Below are 12,652 nucleotides of genomic sequence, written 5' to 3'. Positions count from 1 at the left end.
GAGAGACACAGAGACTCGTGTTACTGAACAAACACTCTATAGCAATGATTACTATGAGAATATAGAGCTATTTAATACTTATTTTAACCAAAGAAAATCACTTACCCTACCTTTAAGTCTTCTATCCCATCAGAACCCACCTTCTATTCCAGGTCTACATTAGTTTCTGAATGAGCCTGGTTCATCCCACCAGGTGTGATGGGTGATGATGAGGCCAACATCGTGCACAAAAAGGGCGACCATGAACTTAGGCTGAAAGCCAGCAGTATTCTGGGTCGCTAGGACCAAAGATGAGAACCATAGCAGTGGGGGGGAAAGTACTAGATTTTTTTACTCAGGTACAAGTATCATACTTGAGTAAAAGTGCAAAAGTATCGGTATCTAAATGTACTTAAAGTACAAAAGTAGAAAGTACTCATTTTTCACAATGTCCCATTTTCACAAGTTTTCAAATGTATAAAAATCCTTTGAAAATAGCAGATCTACAAGCTCACAATGGGTCGCATCGCAACCTTGTAGATCTGCTATTTTCAAATGGCCGAAATGTATTTAGGGCTGAAGGGGTTAATATATCCTACTATAATTCTAGTAACCTCTGTCCGTCTGTAGTGGTGAGTGAGTGAGTAGGTGAAGCTACCGGGTTCTCCTCAGTGGCTGGAGCAATTGCTCTGATTTTGCACACAGCCATTGACCATTACCATCTGAACTTAACTGTGACGCCCATTTTTCAATTTCATCAAATCTCAGCTTCTTATTAGCGCTTTTGTGTCAAAGAATGTCGCCATGGTTACGGGGCTGCCCAGCTATGGGACGAACTGCCTCCCGGGTTGCCAGATCATGTGCGCATATCCCCCCACGGATGCGTCGACCGGGTATGGTCTAGTGTTTTGTAATAATAATAATAATTAGGGCCGGGACTTTATCGCGTTAATTTCGATCAATTAATTACAAAAAAATTATCGCGTTAAAAAAATTAACGCATTTTAATCGCGCCTATTTTTTCACCGCGGAACGTTTCTCACTGGACGAGTTTCACACGGACCTATTATCCAGCGCACCAGGTTGGTGCGCTGGTATTATCGGTCCGCCTGAGAAGCTGTCTGAGAAGTGAGAACGACGTGGTTCTCACAACAACAGAGCAGCCACTGAATGAAGACGTGCCGCATAGCCTGCTTGATAATGTTGGCTGGGCAAATCAGAATCTGTAATGGATGCCGCCCCCCGCGCGCGCGTTTGTCCCGTTTGGGGGGGGGGGGGGGGGGGGGGAGGGGCGGCGGTGCGCTGGGGGGAAGGGGGGGGGGGCACGATGCGGTGCGGGTCACATGCGCGCGATTTTTTTAAAATTATTAATTAAACGACTATAAAACAACTAACAACAACACACTCTACCAGCCTCCAATGGTGGAAAATAGCAGATCTACAAGCTCACAATGCCTTGTGCTTGTAGATCTGCTATTTTCACATGGTTACTGTATGTTTTATAATATTAATCGAAATCTACAAAGTAACTTGTAACTAAAGTTTTAAAATAAGTTTAAAAGTAAAATATTTGCCTCTGAGATATAGTGGAGTTACTGGAGTAGAAGTAAAAGTATTAAAAAATTGGAAATAGGCGTATTCGAGAGTCAAGTGCAAATACCTCAAAATTGTACTTAAGTACAGTTCTTGAGTACATGTACTTAAAGACGTTTACCAAAATCCATTTGAAAACATTTTTTTTCATTGATCTCAGGTCAAATATTGATGTGCGATTAAAATGCGATTAATTTAGATTAATTAATTACAAAGCCTCTAATTAATTAGATTAATTTTTTTAATCGAGTCCCAGCCCTAATAATAATCAAAATCTACAAAGTAACTAAAGTTTTCAAATAATTGTAGTGGAGTAAAAGTACATAAAAGTACACAAACAGTATTTGCCTCTGAGATATAGTGGAGTAGAAGTAAAAGTACTGACAATTGGAAATACTCCTAGTAAAGTAAAAGTACTTAGCTACTTTACACCACTGCTATATAGACTTTATATGAAAGAATGCGGTATATACGTTACATGAACTACTGCTATAGACATGCATGGACCCAACACATCATGTGTTAACACTGTAATAAATAATCCTATAGTATAGACTGAAGCGGTGTGAAGGTGTCTTTCATCTATACAGCTGAATAGGGCAAATTGAGTTTGACATTGAATAAGGAAGAATACACCATCAGCAGTACAGGATGGAGGCCTGTGAGAACTGTACTGTACACTGCTGACTGCATACGGCGTGCACTAGGGACAAGTTAGCTTTCTCTGATATCGATTTTCGATTTCAAAAACGATTTTATATTATCTTGTTGGTTATTTTGTTGATTTTTTACGCCGTGGCTCTGCAGGAGTTTAGCTGTCTAAGGCAGTCTATTTATAGGGCTGTCACAATTATAAATTGAACCCATTAAGACCTGAGGCCGATTCTACCAATGTCTTCTAAATCCAACTGTTTCATGTCAAGGACCCCCAAAAATTATATTTATTTGGCCACTGACCCCCATCTCAAAATATTTTGTTCCAGGGAGCCCCAGAAGCAACGATTTTAGTTACAAATGTTTGCTTTAAAACAATATATATTCAAAGATTTGCACACATTTTCATAATGATTCAAACATAGCAGATATACAAGCTCGGGAGCTTGTATATCTGCTATTTTTCAATAGCCAAAGTGTAAAATAATACTTTTTAGCTCAAATTAAAAAGTGACACAGATGCTTCTCCAGGTCTTAATGGGTTAATTGTGTGTTTAGCCATTGAACATATGAAGCCTTTTAGGCTTCGTAATCAAAAATTGCAGAGGGCAGATATGACAAATATGCAAAGACATTATTGACATATTTAATTATGTTATGCATGTAAAAATAGCAGAAATAGCAGATCTACAAGTAGATCTGCTATTTCAGCTATTTTTAATATTTGAAAATGTGTGACAACATTTCAACATGGATTATTTACGATTATGCAAAAACAATTGTGATTTTATCTCAAATAATTGCGATTAGACGATTATGTAATCATTGTAACAGGCCCAGGTCTATAAGAGGGTCAGTCTGTGTCCGTCTGTCTGTCTGTCTGTGTCCAGAGCTAAACTTGTTGGGACTGATCAGCGCCACATTTCTTGTGCATGCTGTCAGTAGGCCACAACATTTCTTTCTGTGATAGTTTTTTTGTTTTAATATAATGAATGGTTTAGTTACAACCAAAATACAGGCTAATACTACTGTATATGGCTCTGTTGTACACTGCTGACAGCATGCACACCTACCCCGCCCCCCCCCTTAATATTCACAATTATTTCTTTGCAAGTGCATGTGAAGACCTGTTCACGTTCACCATAACCCAGATTAGCTCTTATCCCAGTCTTAAATCTGGGTACGGTACCTAGAATATTCTGATATGATGCAGGGAAACGACAGCACGTAAACAGGTTATCCTGTTTACAGTTGGGTTTTGAGTGTGACAGTGCTGAGTCAGGGCACCCTCATCTACGGGTTACTGATGAGAGTTGTGAGAAATAAACATCAATACATTCCTACCAACCATCACATTGTCACCACCTCAATAACGACACTGCATACACACACACACACACACACTTTATTTATCTATCAAAAAGTTATGTTTATTTGTTTTTGTTCGCTCAGAAGCTAAATGTTCTCAAGTAGAAACATTAAACTTTTTCAAACTGAATTCATTTTGTTGCGAAATGTTGGTTAAAAACTTAAACAATCGGTGGTCTAGGACAACCAGTGGTCCTTGAGAGGGTACCAGGGGGTCCACAGCAAAATGTGTTAATATAGCGTCGCAATCATTTTAACCACTGTTAAATCTCCTATTCAAAAATGGCAGATATACAAGCTCATAGCGCGGTGCCGCGCTATGAGCTTGTAGATGTGCTATTTTAGAAAAATCCCTGGCATCAAATATTTTCATTTGTCATGTCCGCAGCCAAATACATATCATTTTGGGGCTCCTTGACATGAAAAAAGGTTGAAAACCACTGGTCTAGGAGGACACCCAAAAATGAGTCATCGGGCCGTAGTGTTAACTGAACACTCATCACCTCACCTTCTCAACTACTGCCAACAGAGCTGAACAGCTGACAGCACAGCAGCCACTGCTGGAGCCAGCATCCCTCAAGTGTTATAAACTACTAGCTTAGTTAGCTACAAGTTAATCTGTTTATTTGCTGTTCTGGATTAGCGGTCGCATTCGGAGTGCCGGTCACTGTGGTCAGTGCCATTAACTGTGGGGGATAGCAGCTAGGTCGTGTTAAAATACATCTACTTCTATTATGACAGTACAAACCATGTCACTGACACCGTCATGCACATGAAGAAAGACATTCTACATTTTAAGCTACACCATTATTATTATTTTCATCCATTGCAACTTCAAAACCCCAAAGAATCCACCTTGAAAATAAATACACACATAATTCTAGAATCATCATAAGCAGAAGGTCGATATGAGCATTGGGACAGTTGGAAGCAATGTCTTTACACCCCAATATTAAAAGCTACAATCTGTAAGTTGTAGATTTACAGTATCCCCAACAGAGGTAGGTACAGTAACAACAATGTCCATACTATTTTAAAGGCAACTTCAGAGATCAAACCAGTTTCCCCGACCACCAGACAAGTGACGCAGGGGGGACTTCTGAAAGGGCCGAAAATAGGCTGCTTTATTCGGATACAATGCGTGTCACTGCCCGCCCCTGCCGGTTCTCTGAATTTATTTTTTTTAAATGGGCTGTGTCATGATTAATTGACCACATATATTTAGTTAAAAAACTAAATTCTATCGGAACAATATAAGTAAATTCCGTGCCTCAAAATAGAAGTTTGAGAGTTTTTTGAAGTTTTAAAACAGCGGAGAAAATAGCACACAGAAAAGACTACCGCTCGTTTTTGGTCGGGTGCACTCAGGCTGGACTCGGTATATTCGGTTTCACTTGAACTCGCCACCTGATTGGCCAACCTTCGCTGTCAATCACAGAACATTGAGCGAGGACGCTGATAGGATAGTTCACACGGACACGGACGTGCACATGCGTGCGTTCCATTTAGGTCCCGGACAGAGCCGGATACACGGATGTCAAAACATGAATAGTAGGGAAAATACGGATTTCAGAAAGAGGACTGTGTTTCAATGCAGGAAAACACCCCAGCATCATTATATAGTGGCTGATAGAGGGGGGGAAATGCAAAATATATATATATATATAAATATCTTTTAATGTACGCTTAAAGTTACCTAGAATCCTTTTAACCCATCTAAACCTGAGGCCGATTCTAAAGACGCCTAAATCATGCCTTAAGTTTTCATCAAAATTACAACAAATGTATGTTAATGAATACTGTACATAGCAACAAGAACCCCCAAAGGGGGTTCCGTCTTGAAAGGTATAGTTACAAATAGGGGTTCCCGCTGCACTATCTGCATGTACTAGGGCTTTCACGACTAGAGATTTTTACAGGTCGACTAATTTGACCCAGTGGTAGTCGACTAGTCGACTAGTCGAAATTTAAATTACAAAAAAAAAAAAAAAAAAAAGTTTTTTTTTTTTTTGCGTGGCACTGTTTTAATACCATCCTACTACTATATTACTATTATTATTATCCTCCTGCCCTTATTTTTATGGCGTTTTAAGGGAAGCGCTTCTGGCACAGCAGCACAGCACCACAGCAGCGTCTCCAAGGATCCCCATTGCCCAATAATAGGCTTTTATTGGGCATGCTTTTGACCCCCTTTTGATAAAAAATAAAGTCAGGAGGATAATAATAATAGTAAGATGGGCCATTACTATAGCATTAAAAATTTAATTTAATTTTTATTTATTTTTCTCTTTCTTTCAACTATTCGACTAGTACCAACAAGGTCGACTAGTGGTTATACTAGTCGACTAGTCAACTTGTTGGTGAAAGCCCTAGCATGTACACTGTACTACTTCAATGGAAGAGTAGAGAGACCACCTCCAACCACTGCAGATGTACTAGTTAATTGTATTAACATACTCTACCATACATAATGTAGCTTTAAATAACATTGGATGGGAGATGGAGATGAATTCCCTTATTGTGGCAAATTCACTCTTAAAATAACTGATTTTCAAGTGAGAAAAGTGTGGCCTCGTCAACACAAAGTATCAATTAGCTCTCAGCTGTGTATAGACTCAGCAAACAGCCCAGTCAGTCACTGACCATCAAGATGAATGACACCCACCCAGACACTCAATGCTACGCTACAGAGAGGACTTCAACTTCTCAGTCACGAGTCAGACTGTTCACTGTTGCTCAACTGGCGGTACCATTAATATGAGCAGTTCATATTGTGAGAAAATATATACCTCTGGATAGTCAGTCTGTCTGTCTGTCTGTCTGTGACAAGGTAGGCTAACCCAGTGATTTGCAAACTTTTTCATGTCAAGGACCCCCAAAATTGTATGTATTTGGCCGCGGACCCCCATATAAAAATATTTTGTTCCAGGGGCCCCCAGAGAAGCAAAGATTTGAGTTACAAATGTTGGCTTTAAAAATATATATTGGAGGTCCCCGGACCCCACTTTGAGAATCAATGGCCTAAACCATGTCTCTGGAGAAGCAGGAAACAGCCACACACACACACACACACACACACACATATACGTTTGTATTACTAATACTTGTAAGACATCAAAATATTATAACGACAATTGTATTTATGCCGTTTTTAACCCTACCTTAAAGCCTGTGTTATACAACAAAGTATAAACAAGGCATAACACTCATGTCAACCTCTAAACATCAATGTTTAGGGGTTGTAAGGCTATGAAAAATATTGTTTAACCATAAAACATTCATTTCTCTAGTGAGAACATGAACAATAGTCCAATGTACTCACAATGTCTATTTCACATTACGTCATACTTGTGGGGGACGTTTGGTCCTCGCAAGTATAGTAATATATGAAATATAGTTTTCAAAATGGGGGGATTCCCCCCTCTTAAATGCTTCACATATTTACTTACACCCTTACACACACACAGTAAAACGGAAAGTCATAGTTGAAGAAAATGGTAGTAGAAAGGAGGGGATGAAAGAAGAGATATAGGAAGACTTAAAACCGGTAATAAAGATAGAAAGGAAGGTTAATATACGATGTGCCGTGCAGTTGTTATTAACCCATTAAGACCTGAGGCCGATTCTACGAATGTATTCTAAATCCCAACAAAACTTTTTCTATATCAGTGGTGCTCAAACTTTTTCATGTCAAGGACCCTCAAAATGATATGTATTTGGCCACCGACCCCTCATCTCAAAATATTTTGTTCCAGGGACCCCCAGAAGCAAAGATTTTAGTAAAAAAAAAAAATCGCTTTATAACAATATATATATATTCAAAGATTTTGCACACATTTCATGCTCGTAGTGCCGCACTACGAGCTTGCAGATCTACTATTTTTGAATAGCCAAAGGGTAAAATAATGCTTTTTTAGCTCAAATCAAAAAGTGACAGAGATGCGTTCCAGGTCTTAATGGGTTAACCTCACGAAATGTGTTGTCATCTTGAATTCATTGATCACAGTGATCAATGGTTGTGATCATCGTCTGCCTGGCAAGCGTGACTAGTAGAGTACATGACTCCCGGAAACGCACGCTTTTCCCAGTCCAGGTAGTGGCGGAAAAAGTACTCACATTTTGGTACTTAAGTAAAAAGGTATCAATAATGCAATGTAGAAATACTCAGTTACCAGTAAAAGGCCCGTGTTCAAAATGTTACTTGAGTAAAAGTACTGAAGTATTGACATCCAAATATATACTTAAAGTACCAAAAGTAAAAGTACTCAAATGTTTGAAAATACAAGCTCACAACGTTGTGAGCTTGTAGATCTGCTATTTTCAAATAGCCTATATATAAAACAGGAAGTACATTGGAAATACTCCAGTAAAGAATTGTACTTAAATACAGTACTTTAGTAAATGAATGTAGTTACTTCCCACCACTGAGTAGAGGACAGGATGGAATTCCATCACAGCCTTCTCTGCCGTCTCTCCCCTACACTTCCACTCCGTCAGCTACCATCTGTCTCATCTACTGTCTCCTCTCATTGGTCCCACAACACTGCAAGTGGGGACATAGGCCTGTCACCAATCATCGAGTTTTTAAATAATTGTGATTAATGATTTAATTGTGTTTTTGGCATTGAATAGTGGAACATAATACATATAAATGCAGTCGTTTGACTTTTAGACTTTGTAAACAAAAGTTGTACTGGGCGGCAGAGGTGTGCACTGGCACTGCCCTCGCGATTCAATTTGATTACGATTCACCAGGTAACGATTCGATTCTACGATGCATCACACTTTACTATATTACTGTTCAAAATGGCAATTCTTTCATCAGTCAATACAAGCAGTCAGATATACTGAACAACATATTGTATTTAGAGTTATATTATATACAGTATTATAATTATATTTAGGCTATAATCGATTATGTCACGTTGCTGCATTGATGTAGAATCATGCACGGACGAATCGCGATGCATTGCTGAATGGATTATTTTTTACACCACTACTGGGCAGATTATGACAGATAACATACAAATTTAATAACTTTATACTTTCAAAAATACATGAAGTGGAAATAGCTGATCTACAAGCTCAAAACGCGTCACCTTGAAAATATATGAACATTGTTCAACAAGGAAATGATGACGATTGTGCAAAACATTATTGCAATTATCTCTAATAAAGTGATTAGGCGATTATGTTAGAATTGACAGGCCTTAGAGGCCTAACTTGTAAAGCCGATGGACAACTGCATGACACATTACTTCAACGTTCATCTGCTGCCCCACAGCTATTGCTCAGTAGCATTTCTCTTCTAAATAAACCCATCACAGCAAAGTTGATAGTGACAGGACACAAATTCCATCTGTATTAAGCAATGCTACGTCTGGTCCAAGTCACACAACACAAGACATACTACATGACCAGAGCTTTATCTGATGTCTGAACACAGCTACCCTGTTCTCTCTGTGTGTGTGTGTGTGTGTGTGTGTGTGTGTGTGTGTGTGTGTGTGTGTGTGTGTGTCATTATTTCATTTTGATTGTTTCATTCCACTATTGCTTTGGTAATGTACACATACGATTTCTTGAATAGAGGGAGAGAAACTTATTTGTTTTAGCTCTTGCTCATTTGATTTTCCTATTTTGTCTCATCTGTTTATTAGCACTAGGTATACTCTTAGTTACTTGTTTTAGAAGAGAATGCACTTAATACCTCTACCTCTGGTGATTAGCAGTTTCGTTCCCTACCTATGTTGAATGCACTTATTGTAAGTCGCTTTGGATAAAGGCGTCTGCTAAATGACCGTAATGTAATGTAATGTAATGTGGAGAACTTGAGAGAAAACAGTGTCTGAGGATGAAAACAAGATCAAAGGAGCAAGAGAGGGTCGACCCCTGAATTGATATACATTTCGCCACGGACCCCCATATAAGTTGTTTTATGCCAGGGACCCCCAGAAGCAAAGAATTCATTAAAAATGTTCGCTTTAAAAAACATTATTCAAAAGACATGCACACATTTTCAAGATAAAAAAAATAGAAGATCTGCAAGCTCATAGCGCGGCACTTTGTAGATCTGCAATTTTTGAATAGCCCAAAGCTAATTGGTGAAAATGATTGCGACGCTATGTTAACTAATTTTGCTGGGGACTCCCTGGTACCTCCTCCCCCCCCCAAGGACCACTGGTTGAGAACCACTGTTCTAACACACTGTATCTATCTGATGGTGTTGTCAACCCAGCCTGGTGACTCCACACACCAAGGCTTACAGAGGCCTCTCCACTACTGTGAACTGCAAACAATTCTTTATTGTGGGGGGGGGGGGGGGGGGGGGCTTTATATTGGCATGAGAAAACATGTGTTTGCATTGCCAAAGCAACTATGAAACACACACCCAGACACAAAGCGAGACTACGAAAGGCATGTACAATTAAAAGGGGAAATAAAGAGAGGCTGTAAAACAAAGCTGTGACAGATTGCATTATAGAAGAACCAGCTAGTAAGCACTGCCTTCTAAAGCGAGTGAGGGGTGTGTGTGTGTGTGTGTGTGTGTGTGTGTGTGTGTGTGTGTGTGTGTGTGTGTGTGTGTGTGTGTGTGTGTGTGTGTGTGTGGGGGATGTATTAGGACAGTGAATTTCAAGGACCTTCCAATTCGAGTTGCATTTAGGCCACCATGGATGGACCCCCACTTGATAAGATTGGAATCTCAAGGACCCCCATGTTGAGAACCACTGTGGGGGCGGGGCTGTGATTACATTCTGTGTGAGAGATGTCTCGCACAAAACAAAATATGAGATGTTACAACTTCATTTATCATTCAAGTGACATCATAATATCAACACAAGCATGCACGCATGGACGGACGGACGCGCGCACACGCGCACACACACACACACACACACACACACACACGGCTGAGGTGCAAACTTAGCCGGATTCAAAAATCAGTGCAGATGTTTCCAACCTCGTTGGACGTCACTTACATGGACAACGGCAGCCCAATGTTTCACTTTTTATTTTATGTTTATATGTTTTAAATGAGCAGCCAAAACGTTTTGTAGCCAAAACGTTTCACTTTTTAAAATCAAAAACGGCCCCAAAAAAAAAACAGTAGTTAAAACCTCATCTATAATGCGTAGTACGGCGGTGCCCCCCACCCCCCAAAAAAAAGAACAAATCTACAAGCGAACAACGAAGCAGCAACGACAAAGCAGCAAGGGAGCGATAGCTTGTAAATCTGTTCTTTTTAGGTTAACAGTAGCCCCCACCCCCTGCCTCCCTCCGGTTAGCACGCAGACGTAGCACGCATAGCTAAAGTTAGCAACGCTAGCCCTGCTTAAAGAAGAAGAGGACAATAATGTCCACATTATTGTACGTTGTTATGTTGAATAAAGTATTTCTTTGTCGTTGTCTTTACCTTGTGCGTCCTGGCCGTCCCGCAGGCTCTTCTTGGACAGAGCGGACACACTGCATCCCACAACACACAGCAGCAGCAGTCGCAGCATCATCATTAGTGCAGCTGTGTGTGATTTGTTTTCCACCCTCCTCCTCCTCCTCGTTCTTTCAAATAAGAATTGTAGAAAAAGTAGCAGCAAAAGCCCATAAAATAGATATATATAACAAACTCCCGTGGTTCTTCCTTTCTTTCTTTCTTTCTTTACACGGACTCTTTTTGCTCGTCCGTCACGAACCCAGGTGGGACTCCTCCATTATTTCGGGAGCGTTTGTTCCCTGACTGGCTGCTATACCAGGAGAGAGTTTGTTTTCGGGACCGTCCTTCCCTCTCTGTGTGTAGACTCTATGGTCTGGCATCACCTTCCCTCGCTACAGTACATCCAAGCCTGCTTTTTCGGTTGTTTCTCCAAATTCTCCCTAGTCTAGTCTCTTGTAAAAGAAAAGAGAGGGTCAGGGAGGGAAGACGCACACATACTAGTGTTGCCAGATTTTGCAAAAGAAACAAGCGGCCAGGTCTATGAAAACAAGGCCAAAAGAAGCGACTGGGCTAAGTGTTTCCACTTTTCAAAGAAATATTGAAAAAACGGGAAATTATTTTTGAAACTTGTATTATTATTATTATTAAAACATAACAGATCTACAAGCTAACAACACGTGTGCCTCCCTGGCACAACATGTTTTCAAATGGAGTTCTGCGGACAAATAGGCCTACATATTCATCTGGGGGTCTTTGATATGAAGCCCAAAAAAGCAAATACCACTAGAAACAAGGCCAAAAAAACGCAACCCGCAACTAACCAATATTTACAAGCAACTTTGCAGAAAAACAAGCCCAAAGTCGCTTATAATAAGCAGACATGGCAACACTGATACACACTTACACACACATATATACACACACACACACATGCCCCGCCAGCAGATCACCAACAGGCGGCTGCTGCTGCTGCACAAAGCAACCGTCCCAGACACGCGTCTGTCTGCGGTGTATGGGTGACATCTATTGGGGAAAGTCCGGTACGACAATAGGCTCTATGCACATAGAAATTGGGACCCTTCCTTGCTTCCTTCACAGGTGTTACCAATGACACTAATGAAGGCGCTGTTCCATTTAGTGTAGCACAGTGGTTCTCAAACTTTTTAATTTCAAGGACCCCCATAACTCTGAGAGTGTACAAATGGAACCAAATGGACCCTCCCGGGTCCATTTGGTTCCATTTGTACACTCTCAGAGTTACACCCTCTCAGGAACCATGAGGGTCCCTGGACCACACTTTGAGACCCACTAGTATTTCTAGTGAGCCAACATGCACAATATCAGCACCCTGACTCTGTTTGACCAGAATGGAACAGAGCCTTCATTAGTATCATTGGTAACACCTGTGAAGGAAGTAAGAAGAGGCCCAATTTCTCTCCAAAATGGCTGCTGTGCATAGAGCCTATTCCAAGTCTAGGTGGTTGACACAGGGTGCAGGTGGTCTGCTACTCCAGTGGTTCTCAAACCGTTTCATGTCAAGGACCCCCAAATTCATTTGGCCGCTGACCCGGCCCCATCTGAAAAGATGTTATGCTAGAGACCCCAATACATCTTGTCTCTAAACTGAGACAA

The 12,652-nt window shown here is 40.5% G+C and overlaps 1 protein-coding gene across 1 annotated transcript in view; it reads right to left on the bottom strand.

Annotated features, from left to right (window-relative positions):
• The window catches only part of fam171a1 (family with sequence similarity 171 member A1), a 72,615-nt gene extending 61,166 nt beyond the window's left edge, over positions 1 to 11,449 (bottom strand). The window contains exon 1 of the mRNA XM_084053172.1: positions 11,006 to 11,449. Coding sequence (XP_083909298.1) covers positions 11,006 to 11,099 — 94 coding nt within the window. The 5' untranslated portion in view covers positions 11,100 to 11,449. The remainder of the gene's footprint in view (positions 1 to 11,005) is intronic.
• Positions 11,450 to 12,652: the final 1,203 nt, after the last annotated feature.

The sequence above is a fragment of the Gymnoscopelus microlampas genome (genome assembly GCF_963454915.1).
Source record: "Gymnoscopelus microlampas genome assembly, chromosome: 3".
Classification (NCBI taxonomy): Eukaryota; Metazoa; Chordata; class Actinopteri; order Myctophiformes; family Myctophidae; genus Gymnoscopelus; species Gymnoscopelus microlampas.
This window is presented reverse-complemented; position numbering and strand designations above follow the sequence as displayed.